This window comes from Mastigoproctus giganteus, chromosome 2, assembly GCF_048544385.1.
Source record: "Mastigoproctus giganteus isolate SK-2022 chromosome 2, ASM4854438v1, whole genome shotgun sequence".
Classification (NCBI taxonomy): domain Eukaryota; kingdom Metazoa; phylum Arthropoda; class Arachnida; order Uropygi; family Thelyphonidae; genus Mastigoproctus; species Mastigoproctus giganteus.
This window is the reverse complement of record NC_143576.1, coordinates 151,921,609-151,944,377: the sequence shown is the minus strand read 5'-3', so window position 1 is coordinate 151,944,377 and position 22,769 is coordinate 151,921,609. Positions and strand designations below refer to the sequence as shown.

Below are 22,769 nucleotides of genomic sequence, written 5' to 3'. Positions count from 1 at the left end.
TTGCTTTCTTGTAATGCCAAACAACACGAGGTTGGGAATAGCCACGAGATAAAGGTTCTATTGGAGAAGAGACAATCACCAAGTAGTGATCTGAAGTGCCTAAAGGACCTCTCACTTAGACCGTGTACTTAGAAGGGTTGTTTGTGAGAAAAAGATCAAGCGTATTGGCTGTATGATTAGGATTGTCCGATATTCTTGTAGATAAATGAACCATCTGTGCTAGGTAATTAGTAATTGCAAAAGCCTCAGCATCTCGACCTGCTGGGTCAGTGTGACCAGAAAACGGAAGCCAGCTGGAGTTGTGAATATTAAAATCACCAAGGAAAATTACCTCACTGTTAGGAAAGTTGGACTGGAGAAAGTCAAGTTGCAAAGAGAGGAAGTCAAAGAACTCCAAGTGATTAGTGGAGTTGGGAGAACGGTAGAGACAACAGATGAATTTGACACAATGAGGTAGAGATTTTAAGCCAGAGAAGATCAAAGAGAGGAGATTCCAAATTGCCTAGTCTCTGACAGGGAATAGAACGGACATATGCACAAGTACCACCTTTGATGCGAAAGGAATCATACAGCGAATAATTTGGGCATCTGAGATGAGCAGTAGTTGAATCAACCGATAACTGAGATTCTGTCAGAAAAAGTACATGGGGTTTGGCAGACTGCAAGTGGAAATGGACATCGTTGAGATTAGAATTGAGGCCACGTATATTTGTGAAATGAATTAGTAAGTCTTGCAGATGGCAATCCGAGTACTAGTACTCGAACGATAGGCCAACGATTGGGTATTTCCCAATCCACTGTATGGAGGATACTGTCAACAAACCAAATGAGTTCATACCATCTGTAACGCATCCAATCATTTAAGCCTGTGGATTATCCACTCCCGAGGACTTTTGCTACTTGGTTTCTTCAACAGAAATGGTTCGCAAATGCTGACTTCCAGCAGGATCGCTGTTCACGCGACCTCCCGTTCAACGCCCTCTACCGCATGACGAAGGCATTTTGGACCCTGCCATGCTATGTCATTCCGATTCGTCTTTGTGCTCCCTACACCTCCTGTAAGTTTGTCACACTGGTAGTGAATCACCCTGTATATACTTTTCATATCCTATGTGAAGAACACCTTAAAAAATAGTATAAAGTTTTACATAAGTTCTTTTAGTATAAAATTCTAAAAATTAGTTTCAGCTTTAAAACCATGGTAATGAAATTTAGTGTGCTACATACTATTCAATCCATTCTCTTCAGCAATTGCACGAATTTCAGGCAGTTTGTGAAATTTGTTCAGTAGTCTCAGTAATTCATCTATATGAAAAATATAATCAATATCAGTAATTATCAGATTCATAAAGTTAGCAATACGAAAAAACATTTATAATAACAGTTTTCATATAGTATTATTTTAGTACTGTACACATAAATCATCTTTTTATGGTAATACCAAGTTTCATGCATAAATTTATCATTAGCATTTTAGCATTAGTACAGGCATTTGATGCAAGAAAGCAAGCTTATGCAGCATCAGCCAAAAAAATAAATAAATAAATAATATAAATAAATAGATAAAAAATAACCACTTCCACTTCACACCTCTGTTCATTCGAAATACCTGACCAGCTCAGCCTTAAACTTATTTAGGCTATCAACTTCCACGACAAGGGATGGAAGTCTATTCCACCAACCAACCACAGGCTGGCTAAAGGCAAATTTCCTCACGTCTATCCTACATCTATCTTTTCTCAATTTGAATTTATGCCCTCTCAGGTGATTATTCTGAGCAAGAGGAAGAATCCCATCTGCACTGTGCATGCTCAAACCATTCAAGGCTTTATACACCTCTATCAGATCACCTCGCTGGTGCCTAGTCCCCAGACACTGTAATTTGCAAAACTTAAGCCTTTCTTCGTAAGAGCACCCCTTTATTCCATTCACTAATCTTGTTGCCCTTCACTGTACTCATTCCAGCATCTCTACATCTTTCTTGAAATGAGGCCTCTAGACCTGTATACAGTACTCTAGGTGTGGCCTGACCATTGCCTTATACAAGGGAATAATCACCTCCTTATCCCTGCTAGAAAAATTCCTATATATCATCGACAATACACCATGAGCTACTCTTGCAGCCTGTCTGCACTGCTCAAAAAACTTCATATCTGCCTGCACAACCACCCCCAGGTCCCTTTCATTCTCTACCACTGTCAGTGTAGTACCACAGAGTTGATACATTGCTCTGGGGTTCCTGTTTCCCATATGTAGTACTTTACATTTGTAAATGTTAAACTTCATTTGCCACCTCTCAGCCCATCTGCTCAACCTTTCCAGATCCTGTTGCAGTAGCATAGTATCAGTAGTATCCTTGACAACCCTGCCAACCTTCGTATCTTCTGCAAACTTGGACATTAAGCTTGATATACCATCATCAATATCATTTATAAATACAGAAAACAACAATGGACCCAACACTGAACCCTGAGGGACTCCACTAATAACATTAGTCCACGATGAGCAGTGTCCATTAATTACCACTCTGTCTTCTGCCACTCAACTATCCCTTTATCCATAGCAACAATTTGCCACCAATGCCACACTGCTCCAATTTGTGCAGCAGTCTTCCATGTGCAACAGTATCAGAAGCCTTTCTAAGATCCAAGTATATAATATCAAAGTTATTCCCTGCATCCAGTTCTTTTGTGACTGCATCATAGCATCCAATCAAATTGGACAGGCAAGACTTCCCCTTAACAAAACCATGCTGTGTCTGAGCTATAACTGAAGTCTTGTCTAGATGATCCTGCAGTGCTTCTTTAACCAGTGCCTCCATTAATTTTCCAGGAACAGAAGTTAAACTAGCAGGTCTACAATAGCATTAGCATTAGTAGAGGCATTTGATGCAAGAAAGCAAGCTTATGCAGCATCAGCCAAAAAAAAAAAAAAAAACCCACTTCCACTTCACCCCTCTGTTCTTTCAAAATAGCTGTCCAGCTGAGCCTTAAACTTATTTAGGCTATCCACTTCCACGACAAGGGATGGAAGTCTGTTCCACCAACCAACCACCCGCTGGCTAAAGGCAAATTTCTGCACGTCTATCCTACATCTGTCTTTCCTCAATTTGAATTTATGCCCTCTCAGGTGATTATTCTGAGCGAGAGGAAGAATCCCATCAGCATTGAGCATGCTCAAACCATTCAAGGCTTTATACACCTCTATCAGATCACCTCGCTGGTGACTAGTCTCCAGACACTGTAATTTGCAAAACTTAAGCCTTTCTTCGTAAGAGCACCCCTTTGTTCCATTCACTAATCTCGTTGCCCTTCTCTGTACACGTTCCAGCAGCTCTGCATCCTTCTTGAAATGAGGCCTCCAGACCTGAGGCCTTGTGTCGCCCTTTGATCCTCCTTTGTGAATTGGGGTCACATTTGCACATCTCCAGTCCATGGGTACTTCCCCTGAGTCTAAGGAAGCTCTCATAATTATGGCTAAGGGTTTGCTTACTTCCTTTGCTGCCTCCTTTAATATAACTGGATAGATCTCATCCACCCCAGGTGCCTTTCTTGTATTTATCTTCAACAATTTCTCCTCCACTTTACTCTCAGTTATTACAAGATTCTCTAGCTCATTGCCAGAGTTGAATACACCTCTGGCATTCCCCTCGCTGAATAACTCCTCATGTGTGAATGTCAATGCAAAATATTCATTCAGATTGTTAGCTACTTGAGCAGGTTCATCAACAGTTGACCCATTGATATGAAGTGGACCAATATGATTCATCCCCTTCCTTCTAGAGTTTACATAAGTAAAGAACTCTTTGCTGTTTTTCGTTGCATCCCTTGCCAAAGATTTCTCGTAATCTGCCTTCGCCTGCATAACATCCTTTGTAACTTGGTTACAGATCAACTTGTATCTATCATAGGCTTCTGTGTCACGTGTTAATCTGTATGTATCCCATGCATTTTTCTTCTCTGCCATATGTCTCATTAGTTCATCTGACATCCACTTAGGCCTAAACCTTGAACAATATTTCTTAGTTGGTATGTAAAGCCTAGTAGCTTCCAAGATAAGTTCTTTGAATGCTTCCCGTTTTGAATTTGCTGTTGGTAACATCATCAGTTGGTTCCATTGTATAGAATTTAAATACTGTCTCAGTCCATCGTAGTCGCCTTTACGAAAGCTATAACCCTTCCCTTTACCTCTTTGAGTAAATCCCACTTCAGCACACTGTGATCACCTAGTGGTTCATTTACCTGCCGATTCTTAATGCATGAAGAATCACTACTGATAATCAAATCAAGAGTATTACTCCCTCTAGTTGCCTCCCGAACATGCTGATGTAGAAAACAATCATCCAATAAATCCACAAAAGCCTTGCTAGTGTGTGAGTGACCAGCCCCCAAATTCCAGTCAATATCTGGGATATAAAAATCCCCCATTATAAGAGACTCTGATTTACTGGCCCACTCTATTTCCCCGTACAGTTTCTTATTATACTCATCAGAGTCATTAGGCCTATAGCACACTCCTGCTCTCAATTTTGATCTCCCAATGCTTACGTTACACCAAACTGACTCGACACTGCACTGTCCAGCAATGTCCACTGGCTTCCCTTCCTTGGATTTTTTGTATTTCTTAACTAATAGCATAACCCCTCCTCCCTTCCTATCCTGTCTATCCTTTCTTAGACATTATACTCCCCAAATTCCAGTTCTGCATTCCTTATATCTGTGTGACACCACATCTCTGAAATCCCCACAATATCTGCCTTTGATGTTTTGAGCAATACCTCAAGTTCATCAAATTTATTTACTAAACTCCTAGCATTGGTGTACACGCAAGTATACTTGCACCCTGTTCTTTTTCTTAGCTACCCTAACACAACCTATGTATTTATTTGTACCCCAATGATTACCAGCAGTCTCTGAAATATCCTGCATCTTATTTTCCAGGCTGCGCCTCATTCCAATAGAAGCAGTGCAAGAATCACTTTCACCTCTGCCAGTGGCTACTGTTAATCTATTAATCCTTGTATCCCCCCAATCTAGCAGTTTTCCGACCCACCTAACACTGCCTCGATAGCATCAGCAAACATTCTTGCACCCTTTCTATTTAAGTGTATACCATCCCTGTAGAAGCAGTCTCTCCTGTTAACAAGTACAGACCAGGCTGAAAAAAATTCTACCCCTTGAGCCTTGCACAATCTTTCCAGGGCCGAATTGATCGACAGGGCTCATCGTATACTTCCTCCTATCGTGTCTGGGCAGAATTGCAGACACTTTCAAATTCAACCCTAATTCACGGCTTTTTTTGCATGATGAACAAATACATGATGTTCATAATGACTGCAATGATACTACACCAACCATTATAAACCTTTATTGAAATAAAATAAATAAATTACAACTGTTAATAATAATAAGATAAAATAGGTAAAATTAATAGTATAATTAAGCTGGATAAAATAAGATACACTGTCTGTACAATAAAATAAAACAAATAAAATGAAAAAAAAAATTGTGGATAAAACCAAAGCTTTCAGACTGCCTCCTTTATCGACTGTTAATAAAGGAGACGGACACCTCTGAAAGCTTCGGTCTTATCCACATTGTTTTATTTCATTGTATATATTTTATTTTCATTTTATTGTACATACAGTGTATCTTATTTTATCAGTTTTATACAACTTAATTATACTTATCAGTTTTATACAGCTTAATTCATTTTACTTATTTTAACTTATTATATTATTAACAATTTTAATTTATTTATTTTATTTCAATAAAAGTTTATAATGGTTGTTCATAATGATTGCAAAGATACATACCTAATGTAGTATCGTTGCAATCATTATGAACATGAACAACCCCAATCCCAAAGGCCTATTTGAAGAATAAATACATGGTTTTCCAAAAATGATCCAAAACGGAGAACTCATTTTAGGTTTGTCTATTCCATTTAATTTACAATGTCCACTGCAGCCCCCCCCCCTCTACAGATGTGGAAGATTTACCATAAACAGGTGGACAAATCAGGAACACTACAATTGCTGAACTGTAAATTACATTGCAAATATAAATTCAATTACTAACAAGAATCTTACTAACATTTGTTAAACTCTGAGTAATTCATTAGAAATTGTTATGCAAAAGGAACAGTTTTTATGTGAAAATGTCATCTTCATTGGACATGAGAAAGAACAGAGCCTGTGTGAATATCAAGTAAAACATATATTCACACAGGACCCACAGTGAATTTCATCAAAATCATCACAAAATTATAAAAATAAGATACAACTAGTACAAAAATTAAATCATCGTGCTAAAGGTTAGAGATCACATCCTAATTTTATACTCTGATGGAAAGGGATTACAATTTTTACTAGAAACTCAAGGCTGACAAAGCCTATTTGGAAAGAGAGAAATGTCAAATACTGGCCTCAAAAACAATCAATGCTGAATGCAACGGAAACATCTGCATGAAGCAAGATTTAATGAATGGTCTGAGATGATGATTTCATTTAAAATGAAGGCCTTCAGGTTCAATGAAAGTGGTTGCTTGGCAATGAAGACCAAGCAACCACTATGAATGCTTCTTGTTATTGCAAAATGACTACAATATATGAACAACCAGCAATAGCTCAAGGCATGTGGCATGTCTGATATTACAATACACATAGGTACCAAGTGTAGAGCAACCAAATATTCTAGCTTTCTGGTAGTTATACATTTTCAAAATTTTAAATGAAATTTTTAACTTTCATATCAACAGTCTTCGTAAACCGCCTCCTGTCATATCTAATACCCAACAAACCTACACTCAATGCCTCCTGTGCTCTTCTGACAAACTAGAAGAACTTTGAAAGTTCCAAGAAAGCTCTAAATCTTGATGGTGTTTCTCCACTTGTTTACAAAACCTGTGCACCTGTTTTTTGTTGCCATTTCACACTTTCTTATTCCACTATTGTTTTTCCTTCTGCTTTGAAATTTTTTTTCATATCTTTCATAAAAAGAGCAACAAATACTCCCTTCAAATTATTTCCTAATTGCACTCACTTATCAAATTAATGGAGAAATCTATCATCCACCAACCCTTAAACTACCTTTATGCCTTTCATCTGATTAATGATCTCCAATATGGTATACAACAGTGTCAATCCACTGGTGATAGACTGGCTTATGTTACTCATGTTTGGACAAATTCAAAATTTAACAAAAATTTGTTGTTTGCCTTATGAGTTTTAAAATTTATGAAAAGGAAAGAAATTAATTTCAAGAAAGCTAAGGTAAGCTAAGCTAAGCTTAACTACTTTTTTTTTTTTTTTTTTTCAAAAAAAGGTTGGCTAAAAAGTTATTTTTAGTTTTAAATAGGGAAAAAAGCTACTCTTACACATACTATACCTCATTAGCATCTTGTGTAGTATAAATCTGTGAAAATTCTTTTAAGCCAACTGGGATAAGGTAAAAAAAAAAAAAATCAAGTAGGAAATTTAAAAAAAAAAAAAAAGGCAAAAACTGAAGTTTCCTCTACCTACACTACTGACTTAAATTAGAGTTGATATCTTTTGTGGGAAGGAGAACTATACAAGGAGTAGGGCAATAGATCCACAGAAAAATATCATTCTGTACTCAAAAGAACATTGACAATTATTACTGGATTATTATATCTACAGCTCACAGAGTAAGTTGCCATACCGTGAGCTGTAGATATAATACTTTTTATGCATGGGTTCCCTGAGATCTAAAAATTATTTAAAGGGTTCCTCCAGGGAAAAAAGGTTGAGAAAGGCTTCAGTTTTGTAAATTGCGCTGCAATTTACAAAACTGAAGCCTTTTTTGTAAGAGCACCCCTCTGTTCCATTCACCAATCTCACTACCCTTCTCTGTACTCATTCCAGCTGTACATCCTTTGTAGAATGAAGAATCCAGACCAGAATGCTCTACTCAAGAGGTGGCCTGACCACTGTCTGATAAAATGTGATAATCACCTTATCCCTGCTAGCAAAATATCTGTGTGTCAATGACAAAACCCCATGAGCTGTCATGGCAGCCTGTCTGCACTCTGAGAGAACTTCATATCCAACTGCACATTACCCCTAGATCTTTTTCATTTTCTCCTACCATGAGCATAGTATCATACTGTTGGTAGTACGTTACTCTGAGGTTACTGCTACCCATATGCACTACTTCGCATTTATCACTGTTAAATTTCAATTACCATTTCTCAATCCATCTGCCTAACATTTTTATATCCTGTTGCAGTAGCATACTGTAATTACTGTCATTAACAACCCTGTCAACCTTTGTATCATCTGCAAACTTGGACATTAAGCCTGATATGCTTTCATCAATAAATACAGAAAACAACTGATTACCAATCTCTGTCTTCTCCCACTCAACCATCCCTTTATCCATAGCAGCAACTTTCCCTTAATGCCACAGTGCTCCAATTTGTACAGCAGTCTTATGTGCAACAGTATCAAACCTTTCCTGAAATCCAAGTATAAGATATCAAAATTATTTTTTGCATCCAGTTCTTTTGTGACCACATCCTTAAGTAAACAATCAAATTGGTCAAACCAGATTTCTACTTAACAAACCCATACTGTGTTTGAAGTATAATTGCAGCCTTGTCTAGATGATCCTACATTACAAGTAACTGCATTATTTTTCCTGGAAGAAAAATTAAACTAGCAGGTCTGTTGATCCTTTGTCACCCTTTGTGAACTGGGGATATATTTGCACATCTCCAGTATGCGGAGATCTGCCCTGAATCCAAGGATGCTCTCATTTTTATGGCTAAGGGTTTGATTACTTCCCTTAATATAATAGAAAAAATACCATCCATCCCAGGTGCCTTTCTTATGTTTAGCATCAACTTGCCCTTAATGCCACACTACTCTCTTCCACTTTCCTCTCATTTATTAAAAAATCGTTTAGCTCCATGATAGAGCTTGATAAACTTCTGGCATCCCTTACCCCAGAAAATTTCTCATGTATGAATGTACATGGCAAAATACTCATTCACTTTGTTAGCAACCTGAGCAGTCATTAAAAGTCAAACCATCAATATCAAGTGAACCAATTTGGTTCATCTCCATCCTTCTAGAGTTCATTCCATTTACATAAGTAAAGAAGTCTTTGCATCTTTTGCCAAAGATTTCTCAAAATTTGCCTTCACTTGCCGGACCTGCTTTCTGACTTGATTACAGACTAGTTTATATCTACCACAGATTTCTCTGTTGCACAATAATTTATATACATCCCATGAATTTTTTTTCTCTGCCACGAGTTTCTTCGGTATATCTGACATCCAATTAGGCCTATACTTTAAAGAGTATTTCTTAATTGGTATGAAAAGCCTAGAAGCTGCTATGTTTAATTCCTTGAACACTTCCCATTTAGAATTTGCTGATAATAACATCATCAATTGGTTCCACTGTATAGAATTTAAGAACTATTTGAGACCACTGTAATCATCCCCCTTTACCTTTGATGTAGTTACACCTTTAAGTAAATCCCAAATCAATACACTGTGATCATTGCCACCTAGTGGTTCTTTTATCTGCAGATTCTTTTATGCATAAATAATCACTGCTGATAATCAGATCAAGGGTATTACTCCCTCTTGTTGCCTCTCTAACATGCTGCTGCTGATGCTGTACAACAGTCATCCAATAAATCTACAAAACTCTTGCTAGTCTTTGACTGATCAATCCACAAGTTCCAGTCAATTTCTGGAAAGTTAAAATCCCTCATTGTAAGACATTCTGATTTACTGGCCCACTATATTTCTCTCTGTAGCTATGATAGGTGATCTCATCTTAATTATCATCTAAATCTTCTATGGATTCCTCCTTCTCAAAATACTCTCCCTTGAACTTTACACACTTTTTCCACAGTCATGCCCATGCATTAAATGCTTCTTGCAAGCTATTTTTCAAAAGACTGTGAAGTGATTCCATTGTGTCTCTGCAAGCATTGTTTTCGGACACAAAACGCTTGCCTTTCAGAGCTTTCTTGAGATGTGAAAACAGGAAGGAATCAAATGGGGCTAAGTCCAGTGAATAAGGTAGATGTGGCAGAACCTTGGCACCTATGGCAGTGATCAGTGGCTGTTCAATACTAGCCATATAGGGCCTGGCATTGTCTTGATGGATAAATCACTTCACACAAGAAAGTTCTTGACGTTTCTCACGAATGGCATGGCGAAGTTTGACTCTGTGAACATGTTCATAGTTGTTCCACAAGGCACAAAATGGGTAACAAGAATCCCTTTTATGTCAAAAAACACAAGAACCATTCGTTTGTCACTCAAAATTTCTTAGGTCTTGATGAATCAGAATGCTTCACTCGACTGTTGTTGTCTCTGGGTCATAGTGAAAATCCAAGTTTCATCACAAATCACTATTCAATTTAAGAAGTTTTGATCCTGTGTTTCAAAGCGATCAATCATTTCTTCACACAAGTCTACTCTTTGCTGTTTTTGTTCTGGAGTCAAATTGTGCAGAATCCAGCAGGTGCAGATTTGCAACATTTTCAGGTGATCATTCACAACATTGTGAGCACTACTGTATGAAATGGACATTCTAACAGCTAATTCATGAAGTGTAATTTGCCTGTCTTCATCAAGACTTTCTGGGCTTTTGCAATTTGCTCAGTTGTTGAGGAGGAAGGCTGACCATGTCTTGGGTCATCTGCAAGACTCACAGCCTTCACTGAATCACTAGTGCCATTAAAATATGGCTGCCCTACCAAGACACTCATCGCCATATGCTTCATCCATCTCTTTAAGTGTTACTGTTAAAGTAAACAGTAACCTGAGCACATGGAGTCTGCTCAGTAGCAATCAGCGAGAGCGCATCTAGCGGCACTTATGGATATTTCACATGGCAAACATCAAATTTTGCACCAGACCACAAATTAAATGATCACCCCTCATATTTACACTAATGACATTAAGAGCAGGAGATCTACAGACTTACTTAACGAGTAGAGGGCAAGGTTGAAAAAAAAGATGAGTTAGGGTTAAATTTGAAAGTGTGTGCAATTTGCCCAGACATGAGAGGGGGGAATATATGAGAGCACTGTCAATCAATACAGCCCTGGAGAGATTGCACAAGGCTCATGGGATAGAATTTTTCTCAGTGTGGTCTGCGATTGTTAAAAGGAGGGCGTACTTCTACACGGATGGAATACACTTAAAAAGAAAAGGTGCAAGAATATTTGTTAATGCTATAGAGGCAGTATTAGATGAGTCGAAAAACTGACAGCCAGAGGTGAAGTGATTCTTGCACTGCTTCTATTGTAACAAGCAGCAGCATCTTTGGAAATCAAGGTGCGTGTATTTCAAAAACTGTTGGGAGTCATCATGAAACAAGTAAATACATGGCCTGTTTTAGGGTAACTAAGAGGAAGAACAAGTGGAAGTACACTCAATACACCAATGCTAGGACTACAGTAAATAAATTCGATGAATTTGAGGTGGTGGTCGAGACATCAAATGCAGACAACGTTGGGATAGCAGAGACTTGGTGTTGCTCAGATGTAAGAGACGCAGAATTACAATATGGGAAGTATAACATATACAGAAAGAAAAGTTTTTACTGTCAGGTGGAACCGAGGGACCCCCAAATCTGTTATACAGAAAAGATAGACAAGACAGCATGGGGAAAGCACAAAATCTAAGTGAGTAGATCCAGTTGGCACATGTGGGTAGTACAATGCACTACCACCCAAGTCAGTATAGTGTGACCATAAGCAATGGAAAAGCAAAAATCAGAATAGGAGTGTTTTATAGGCCTAATGACGTGCCTAGTGTGTTTTAGGCACGTCAAACTTCGAAGAATGCTAGATTGGAAAAGCCCAAAAGAGGTAATAGTAACAGTGGCATATGATGCAAGAAAACAAGTGTATGAGATTATGTAGCATCAGCCAAAAAAAAAAAAAAAAAATTCACACAACTATTCCCTCTAAATGTTTGTTCAGTTCCTCAAATTTATTTAACCTATCAAATTCCACAACAATAGATGGAAGTTTGTTCCAGCAATTAACCACCCCATTTGCTAAAGGCAAATTTCCGTACATCTATTCTACAGCTGTCTTTCCTCAATTTGAATTTATGCCCCCTTAGGTTCGTAATCTGAGCAAGTGGAAGAATCTCATCAGAATTCAGCATACTCAAACCATTTAAGGCCTTATACACCTCAATCAGATCATTTCGCAGGTACCTAGTCTACAAGCTGCAATTTGCAGAACTCAAGCCTCTCTTGGTAAGAGGATCCCTTCATTCCCCTCACCAATATTGTTGCCCTTCTCTGTACACACTCAAGCAAATCTACATCCTTCCTAAAATGAGGCCTCCAGACCTGTACCCAGTACTCAAGGCGTGGCCTGACCATTGCCTTATACAGAGGGACAATCACCTCCTTTTCCCTGCAAGCAAAATTCCTGTATATCATTGACAAAACCCCATGACCTGCCCTGGCAGCCTGTCCGTATTACTCAGAAAACTTCATATCTGACTACACAATTACTCCCAGGTCTTTTTCATTTTCTACCACCCTAAGTGTAGTACAACACAGTTGGTATGTTTCTCTGTGGTTACTTCTACCCATATGCAGTACTTTTCATTTGTCAATGTTAAAATTCAGTTGCCACTTCTCAGCCCATCTTCCCAATTTTCTAGATCCTGTTATAGTAGCACACTGCCATTACTGTCATTAGCAACCCTGCCAACCTTTGTATCATCTGCAAACTTTCGCACTAAAGCCTGATAAACCTTCATCAATATCATCAACAAATATACAAAAAACAGTGGACCTAACACCAAACCCTGTGGAACTCAACAAATAACATTAGTCCATGAAGAGCAGCACCCATTGATTACCACCCTCTGTCTTCTCCCACTCAACCATCCTTTTATCCATTGTAGCAACTTACCCCTAATACCATTCTGCTCCAATTTGTACAGTAGTCTTCCATGTGCAACAGTGTCAAAAGCTTTCCTGAAATCCAAGCAAATGATATCAAAATTATTTTTTTGCATCCAATTCCTTTATAACCACATCATAATATCCAATCAAATTTGTCAGACTTTCTTTTTTTTTTTTGTTAAGACTTTCCCTTAACAAACCCATGCTGTGTCTGAATTATTGCTGTAGTCTTGTCTAGATGATGCTACAATGCATCTTTAACCAGCGACTCCATTATTTTACCAGGAACAGAAGTTAAACTAACTGGTCTGTAATTACTCGTGTCACCCTTCGATCCCCCTTTGTGAATTGAGGATACATTTGCACATCTCCAGACCGTGGGGACCTCCCGAGTCCAAGAATGCTCTTATAATTATGGCTAAGGGTTTCTTACTTCCTTTGTTACTTCCTTTAATATAACTGGATAGATCACATCCACCCCAGGTGCCTTTCTTATGTTTAACTTCAACAATTTCTCCTCCATTTTGCTCTCAGTTATTACAAAATCATTAAGTACCCTGCTACAATTTGATAACCTTCTGGTATTTTCAAACCTTAACTCCTCATGTGTGAATGTAGATGCAAAATACTCATTCAGTTTGTTTGCTATCTGAGCAGGATCTTTAACAGTTGAACCATCAATATCAAGTGGACCAATCTGATTCATCCCCCTTCCTTTTAGTTTATATAAGTAAAGAAATCCTTGCTATTTTTCTTAGCATCCTTTGCCTAAGATTTCTTGTAATCTGTCTAACCGCCTTTGTGACTTGATTACAGACTAGCTTATATCTGCCATAGGCTTCTGTGTCGCCTAATAATTTATATGCATCCCATGCATTTTTCTTCATTTGACAGCCATTTAGGCCTAAACCTTGAACAATATTTCTTAATAGGTATGAAACGTTTAGTAGCTTCCATGAATCCTTGAATGCTTCCCACTTAGAATTTACTGTTGGTAACATCGTCAGTTGATTCCACTGTACAGAATTTAAAAACTGTCTGAGACCACTGTAGTCACCTTTATGGAAGCAAAAACCCTTTCCTTTACCCCTGATGGTAATTATATCTTTAAGTAAATCCCACATCAGTACACTGTGATCACTGCCACCTAGTGGTTCCTATATCTGCAAATTCTTAATACACGAATGATCACTGCTGATAACCTGACAGAGTATTACCTTCTCTGGTTGCCTCTCAAACATGCTGCTGCAGAAAACAATCATCCAATAAATCCACAAAAGTCTTACTAGTGTGCATGTGACCAACCTACAAATTCCAGTCAATATCTTGGAAGTTAAAATCCCCCATTATAAGACATTCTGGTTTACTAGCCCACTATTTCTCTGTACAATTGTTCATTGTACTCATTCGAGTCTTTAGGCCTATAACACACTCCTACTCTTATTTTTGCTTTTGCAGTGCTTATGTCACACCAAACTGACTCAACAGTGCACTGTCCATCTATATCAACTGGATGCACTTCTTTTGATTTTATGTTTTTTTTTAATTAACAGCATAATCCCTTCTCCATTCCTATCCTTTCTGTACACATTGTACTATCCAAATTCCAATTCTGCATTCCTAATATCTGTGTGACATCACATCTCTAATATCCCAACAATATCCACCTTTGATGTCTTGCCCAACACTTCAAATTCATTAAATTTATTTATTATACTTCTAGCATTGGTATACATGCACCTATTCTTAGTTACCCTAACACATCCCATATACCCACCTGTTTCACGATGACTGCCATCAGTCCCTGAAAGATTTACAAGAAGGCGGTTGAATTTGGATGTAGTTACAGATCAAACACCAGAATGACCACCATCCTCCAGAGAGTGACCGTAATGCACACTGAACCTTCAAACCATGATGCAATGATAACGTATGTAGCCATCAACCTCGGACCAGACTGAATCCCATGAATGACGGTATACCAGACCGAACACAATCGCCACTGCACTGAGAGACAAGTGAATGAGACAATGGATGCGACTGAACCATGTCCCATGCTTGACTATACCAGACACCGAATGTGGCTTGCTGCCCACATGATCTATTTTGTTTGATACTAGGGCTCATGTTGACTTTTGACACCAATGGAACTGAATAATCTGAGATGAAGACACCAACAGAGAAGCTGGCAGTACTGGATGCAGTGACCATGATTCTGCTACAACCAGATGGCACTGACAAAGTTTTTGGGAATTTCACCCAATCATTCCAATGATGTATATGTAAATTGTTTTAACAATAACAACTGAATCAAAATCATTATATTCTCAATGATAAATAAATTTCAACTGAAAGATCCTGTACATTATTCAGTGGCTAAGATTTTGTAAAACTTTTCTATACTGAATATGGTCTATAACAGCATTTCCCAAACTAGGGTCCGTAGACCAGTTTCATAGGGTCCATGAAACGTTCAGAAGGTCAAGTAATATGTATTTATTTTCTTTAAAAATATACTGAGAGAATCACAATGAATTTAGTTATAGAACATTACTTATTTTCAATACGATTAGTACATATAATTGTATACATATTTCAAATTATTCGTTCTATGTATAGCAAACTGACGATAAATAAAGTTATTATTATATATGTTTATAAAAATAAGAATAAAGTTTAGTTGTTTCACACATAAAACTTTGAATTTTCTTTTCAGAAAACCCAGTGTTCTTACATATATATACACACACAGAAATATATGCATATATATATAAGGGTCTGAAAACTTTTTCTGAAAGGGTCCACACACTTGTTTTGATTTTTGAAGGGGTCCATAAACCTAAGTAGTTTAGGAACCGCTGATCTTTTTTTTTTTTTTTTTTTTTTTTTGTTAGTTGTTGGTGCATCGGTTTCTGTGGCCATAATGCACCTCCCAAAGTTTTTTTCATTTTACTCTGATCCAAGCCCAAGGCAGGATTCAAACCATGACCTTTGGGTTGCCAGGCACGCACTTTACCCACCTGGCTAGCCCGGTCGGCTCCGCTGATCTAAATGATGACTTGCCATCCTTAGTACTGAGATGTGGCTATCCTACAGATATTAAAGGATATTCGAATGCTCAAGTATCCTTTAATATATCTTTTTCTCAGCTTTTTATCTTTCTACTTCTTTTTTTCTCGTTCATAAAGCTATTAGTGTAATATGAGGACAATACGAACGTTCGTACTTTACCTCTCGCTATATTTGCTTTTTTATTTACATTTTCAACCCTTCCCTTTCCTTGCTTCATTCCCTTGCCTTATACCATTTGCTTGCATTATCTTCTAATTTTACATTCTTATACAAATTTTCCCAAATTTTACTAAATTGTGCCTTTTGCTAATTCTATATAAGTTACACTGTAACTTATATGGAATTAGCACTTATCTTAATTTTATTTCTATTTTACTTCTTAATTTACTATAATTTCTTATGTTTTACAACATACACTGCATTGGGACTACCTTGTCCATATTTTTGTGGAAGTTCTGCTGCTTAGCCCTCCTATTTGCTCTCACTTTTTAAATTTCCTTTTCTTCAACAAGTATTAATAAGAATAGAAATGCAGTTTTATGATCAGGTGCAGTCCCCTGATGAAATACCTGATTACATATCAATATTTATTTTTAGCTAGCATCAGATGTTAATTTTGTAATTTCCCCCCTTTCTTAGACCTATAACCAAAGTATCTCACCCTTATCTGATGCTTGCTATTACTTCATATATTAAACTAATCATTTTTGCTTTACAGTTCCCTTCTCTCTAATTGGCTATCCAATTGAGCCTATAAGTTTGTTTAATTCATTATATCACACAGGATATTCACATTCTTTCTCACACCTTCAATATATCCAATTTCTGCTATCCTTTCCCTATTAGTTTTGGCATTTTTGTAATTTACGCCACCATTTTTGCACTTTTCAATAGATTTATTACTTCTATCTCGTGTGTGTATGAGGAGGGGTCTGCAAACTTGTTTTGATTTTTGAAGGAATCCGTAAATCTCAATAGTTTGGGAATCACTGGTCTATAATAATAATAATAGTATTTTATAATTTAGCACTTCACAAAAATTAGCATTTCCTAAGTTTTCTGTTTGACTCAATAAATATTGAGTCAAATAAATATTGTTAAAATTGAAGTATCCCTATGGTAGAGGGCTCCAGAGTGAGTTCTAAGGCTCATACCGAAGAGAAATTTGAACAACAGGTTCAATAAAGAATGTGCTTGCCATTTATTGGAAAAAAAAAATTAGTTACAAAATTTGTCACTATACGGCACTGTGGCAATACAAATCATTTGAACAGTGCTACAATTGTTCAATGTGTCCTCCATTTTGGTCAACAACAGTTTCCATTCGAAGAACAGCAGAACATAACATGTCAACTGGAATAGCCAGCACATGACATCTAATGCTGTCCTTCAGATCCGCCAGAGTTTGACATCCTTCCCAATAACCTAGTTCTTCAAAAAACACCACAACCAGGAGTGGTTGTGGTGTTTTTTGATGGGATGAGGTCTAGTAATTGGGGTGGCCGAGATGTCTGGAAACAACGGCTGATGATCCGTTCGTCAGTAAAGTGTTGCCTTAGCAATCTTTGGACACAATGGTGGATGTGGGGTGGCCCACCATCTTGCATGAATATGGTATCCTGAAGGCACCCATATTGTTGCAGCTCTATTGCGAAATTTGCCAACATTTCATAATATCGCTGTCCAGTGACGGAACTGGTGCAGGGTCCAGTCAGTGTTACCTGTTCAAAAAATATGGCCCAATCATGAATGTGGCCGTAAATCCACACCACACTATCACTTTTGGAGAATGCAATGGGACCTCTTGGTTAACTCTAAGGTTTTCTGTTGCCCAAATGTGACAGTTATGCATATTCACTTGTCCATTTAAGCAGAAGTGGGCTTCATCACTCCAAAGGATGTTCCATGGCCAAGTGATATCCATTGTCATTCACGCCAGAAACTGAAGTGCGTATATGAAACAAATATCTGCATCACCATGCTTTAGCTGCTGTAGCATGTGCATCTTGTAAGGATAGTACCACAACACCTGACGCATTACTGGCCTTACACTGGAATACAGCATGTCCACTTCACGAGAAACAGCTGGCACACTTGTGCTACCACATGGAGATTGACTTGATAAATCCACAACAGCCATAGCCACATCTTCAACACAAGAGGAGTCCACTCTTTTTCGACCTCTACCTGGTTGAACACAAAGATGTCCTGTTGCTTCAAATTTTGCAATCATTTTGTGGACAGCACAAACAGTCATAGGTCCACGCCTTATGTGCTTCTGATGTCAAAGTTCTGATGGCCACAGCTGCATTGTTGCTATTCTGATAGTACAGCTTCACTAATAGCGCCTTTTCGTTGTTGGCATTGCTGCTGTAGTGCAGGCAAACATCTACTGTATGATTTTGAAGAGACTGCTTTGCTTTTATACAGTACAGTAGAGTTGAGTAGTGGCACTGTGGCAATAACTTACGATTATGCAAATAACGCAAGTTATTTACATAATCGTAACTAAGATAGTTATGCACCATACAGTGACAAATTTTGTAACTTTTTTTTTTTGCCAATAAATGGCAAGAGCATTCTTTATTGTACCTGTTGTCCAAATTTCTCTTCAGTATGAGCCTTAGAACTCACTCCAGAACCCTCTACAAATACAACAGAGTTATTATTTTTGGTTCATAGTAAAAATTTAAACACTTCAACCTACATAAAGTGAAATCTGTCTTTAATTTCTAGAACGAATACAGATAATTCTTGAATGTTTTGTGGTATCACTTCGGTGACTGAACTGCTGTCCTTACTATAGTGTGAAGTTAAATTGCAATAAAGGCAGTAATTCATGTACTCAGTAAGTTGACATGACATTAACATCTGAAAATTATGTGTATGAATTTAAGAAATTAAATGTCACCATTTTCTATTTAAATTTACCTACACACAACATTACTAAAAAACAACTTAGTTATTTTGCTATTTTTTGAGAAAAACATTTTTTCAAAATGTATAGCCATCCTTATTTAGAAATAAGGATGTCAGAAACAATTATTTATTTCTTTTCAATGTAACTTAAATACTGAATTTTTTTTTTTTTTTTTTATCAGTGTTGAGAATCACATGACCCCATTATTTGATAGCACACGCTCTTTGAGTAGACCAGGGTTCAAGCCCGTGACTGCTGAATACGGTCGATCTGCCAACCCGCACTGGACCAGCGTGGCAGATTATGGTCCATTTCCCTCAGCATGAATCGTTTAGGAGGCTTCCATCCTGCAGTGGGTTGATAATGGCTGAACTTTACTTTTTTTTTCTCCAAGAAAGTTGAAAGCTTCATACTGTCTCTAAATACATTACCAAGAACACCTATCATAAGATTCTATCGAAAAACACAAACTGCAAGGAAAAATGAATTTTTATATTTAAAGACAACAGTCTAAGACATGGCAGCATCACGTACAGGATTATTGTATTGGCCACTGAAGTGCAATTTTTTTTCCATCAATTTCAATTGTTAGCATATGCCTATTCCATTTGTTAAATTAACCACCTAGTTGTATTTATGACTAGTTGTGGAAACACTTGGCTTGTTATTGTCCATGTGGCATTGTGTACATTACTGCACTTGTAGTCCAATCCTTAGTAATATATTGAAAATAAGACTGGGTTGGGAGGAATTCAGAAATGTCAGTGGAGGTAACTCAAGTAAAATGAGGTGCTGAAATCCAGTCAAATAATTTTAACAAATAAATTTAAGGCAAAGAAGCCTATATGTTCAAATATTTGCTATCATCCAGAAAGTTAAATGATTGTTAGAATGAACTTCGATCTCGTTTGTTGTTCGGCAGTGGGTAGTTTAAATAAATTTAAGGAATAAGAAATTTTTAGAGGGGCTGTTTTTTTGGCTATCATACAAACTTGCTTCCTTGCACGTTTGCCCCTACTAATAGGACTCACATGCAACTAATGGCTTGCCATAAATAAAATACTTGCCTTTCTTTAGCTTGCTAGTAAGTTCTTCTCCTATATTTATATCGTCAGGATTACCTTGTATTTTTACAGATACTGGCATGAAAAGGGATGAAACATCACAGTTATCTGACTTCCACCGTATGGCAATCGTTGACGTACTGCAAACCTTGGCAAAATAAATAGTTTTAATACTGCCACGATTCTTGTGTAACCCAAAAGTTGACAAAGGTCTACGAAACGATATCCATGTGGGCGAATTACATAATAATAACCACTCATATATCACATTACAGCCCTTGAATAATGACATCCTCACAGTTCGGGATGTAGTATGATACTACTCTGTGTGGTGGTCTATATCGTACACAGCGTATTATATAACACTAAACAATTTAAAAATACATCAGCCTCAAGTATCATAACGCAAATCAACATCATCACAGTAACGCTTTATACAATAACTGTAAAGAAAATCATCACAGCGATAAAACATTGCAACGGTAGATGGAGATAGCATAAGTCGTCAAAAGAAAGAACAGTTTGAAAAAAATTTCATTCTGATCTGAAATTCAGGAAAAATTCCATAAATGCCTACTTTCGTATGTATTATTATTATTGTTGCTTTTATATATTATTTCTCCCTGATTGGGGGATTCCACTCCGTGACGGGTACTGCTACCAAGTACACAGGGTGGTTGTAATGTCTGGTGTTACTGTCGGTCGAGGAAATCTCTGACTATCCTACAGGTGTTCAGGATTGCGACTTTCTGGAATTCCTTGCAGGTGTCCTCTAGAAGGCCTATTGCTGTTAGGCTGCTATGTTCAGGATTTGGTACACCGATATGTACCAAAGATGTAGAGTCTTTGGTACATATCGGTGATTGACACGATGATTGGGATGGTTGATACTTCTTGCATATGCCACATCTCCTTGATCTCATGTCTCAGGTTCGTGTACTTCCTATTTTTTTCCTCATGGGTTTTCTGGACATTGCTAGTGTTCGGCACCGCTATGTCAATCAGGTAGGCAGCCTTTTCCACCTTGTCCACAAGCGATATATCCGGTGTGTTCTGCGGAATGGTCTTATCCGTTATTATGACGCGTCCCAGAACAGCTTGTGGATTCAGGTCTCTAGTACTGCCTGGGGTTCGTACTTGTAGTATGGTACACTTTCTTTGGTCAACTGGTATTTCCTCGCTAGCTTCTGATGTATTATCCTGGCTAACTGGTCGTGTCTATAAGTATTCTCAGTCTTGATCACCTTGCCCCCCCGCAGTGATGTGTTGGATCGTTGTCTGAGGCCACGTGGCATCGTCGACATGTGTCATCTTATATTCCGGGCTCCTTCGATGTATTTCCTATAGTTTCTGGTGTTGATTACCTGGTCTTGGAACACCAGCATGAATCCTTCAGTCTCGGGGAAGAGCGACCCGCTTGTGAGCCATGCACTGAAAGCAATGTTATCGATGTGATCTTGATGGAATTCATTGTAGTATCTTTTTTTTTATTATTATTAGCCATATGGTGCAAGGAAGCCTGAGACTTATGCTGCACTAGCCAAAAAAAACTTCTCAATTACCCGGAGAGAGAGAGAGAGAGAGAGAGAGAGAGACAAAAGTAGAAGGAAATCACCAAGAAAAAGAAGAATAATGATATCCAGCTCAGGACCCTGGATGTGCTAAGCCCATACTCACCAAATGTGAGTTCCTGGGATTACTTCAGGGACTTATACACCTCGATCAGATCACCTCGCAGGTGCCTAGCCTCCTGATGCTGCGACTTGCAGAACTTAAGCCTTTCTTCGTAAGCGCAGTCCTTTGTTCCTCTCACCAATCGTGTTGCCCTTCTCTATACTCGTTATAGCAACTCTACATCCTTCCTAAAATGAGGCCTACAGACCTGAACGCAGTACTCAAGGAGAGGCATGACCATTGCCTTATATAAAGCGATAATCACCTCCTTGTCTCTGCTAGCAAAATTACAATATATCATTAACAAAATTCCATGACCTGCTCTGGCAGCCAGTCTGCACAGTCTGAGAACTACATATCTGACTGTACAATTACCCCCAGGTCTTTTTCATTCTCCACTTCCCTGAGTATAATACCACACAGTTGGTAAGTTTCTTTTGGGTTACTTCTACTCATATGCATTACTTTGCATTTGTCAATGTTAAACTTCAGTTGCCACTTCTCAGCCCCTCTGCCTAACTTTTCTAGATCCTGATGCAGGTAGCATACTATCTTTACTGTTATTAACAATTCTGCCAACCTTGGTATAATCTGCCAACTTGGACATTAAACCTAATATACCTCCATCGATAAATACACAACACAATAATGGGCCCAGCACCGAACCCTTAGGGACTCCACTAATAACATTAGTCCGCGAAGAGCAGTGTCCTTTGATTACTACTGTCTCTTCTTGATGCGAGTGTTAGCATTAGCATTAGCATTAGTAGAGGCATTTGATGCAAGAAAGCAAGCTTATGCAGCGTCACCCAAAAAAAAAAAACCCACTTCACCCCTCTGTTCGTTCAAAATACCTGTCCAGCTGAGCCTTAAACTTATTTAGGCTACCAACCTCCACTACAAGGGATGGAAGTCTGTTCCACCAACCAACCACCTGCTGGCTAAAGGCAAATTTCCGCACGTCTATCCTCCATCTGTCTTTCCTCAATTTGAATTTATGCCCTCTCAGGTAATTATTCTGAGCTAGAGGAAGAATCTCTTCAGCATTGAGCATGCTCAAACCATTCAAGGCTTTATACACCTCTATCAGATCACCTCGCTGGTGCCTAGTCTCCAG

The 22,769-nt window shown here is 38.1% G+C and overlaps 1 protein-coding gene across 1 annotated transcript in view; it reads right to left on the bottom strand.

Annotated features, from left to right (window-relative positions):
- Suv3 (Suv3 RNA helicase) overlaps positions 1–20,407 on the bottom strand; it is a 349,258-nt gene extending 328,851 nt beyond the window's left edge. Inside the window, exons 1-2 of the mRNA XM_090368722.1 lie at positions 19,982–20,407; positions 1,228–1,305 (exon numbers count right to left, since the gene is read on the bottom strand). Coding sequence (XP_090224848.1) covers positions 1,228–1,305; positions 19,982–20,270 — 367 coding nt within the window. The 5' untranslated portion in view covers positions 20,271–20,407. The remainder of the gene's footprint in view (positions 1–1,227; positions 1,306–19,981) is intronic.
- Between the last annotated feature and the right edge of the window lie 2,362 nt (positions 20,408–22,769).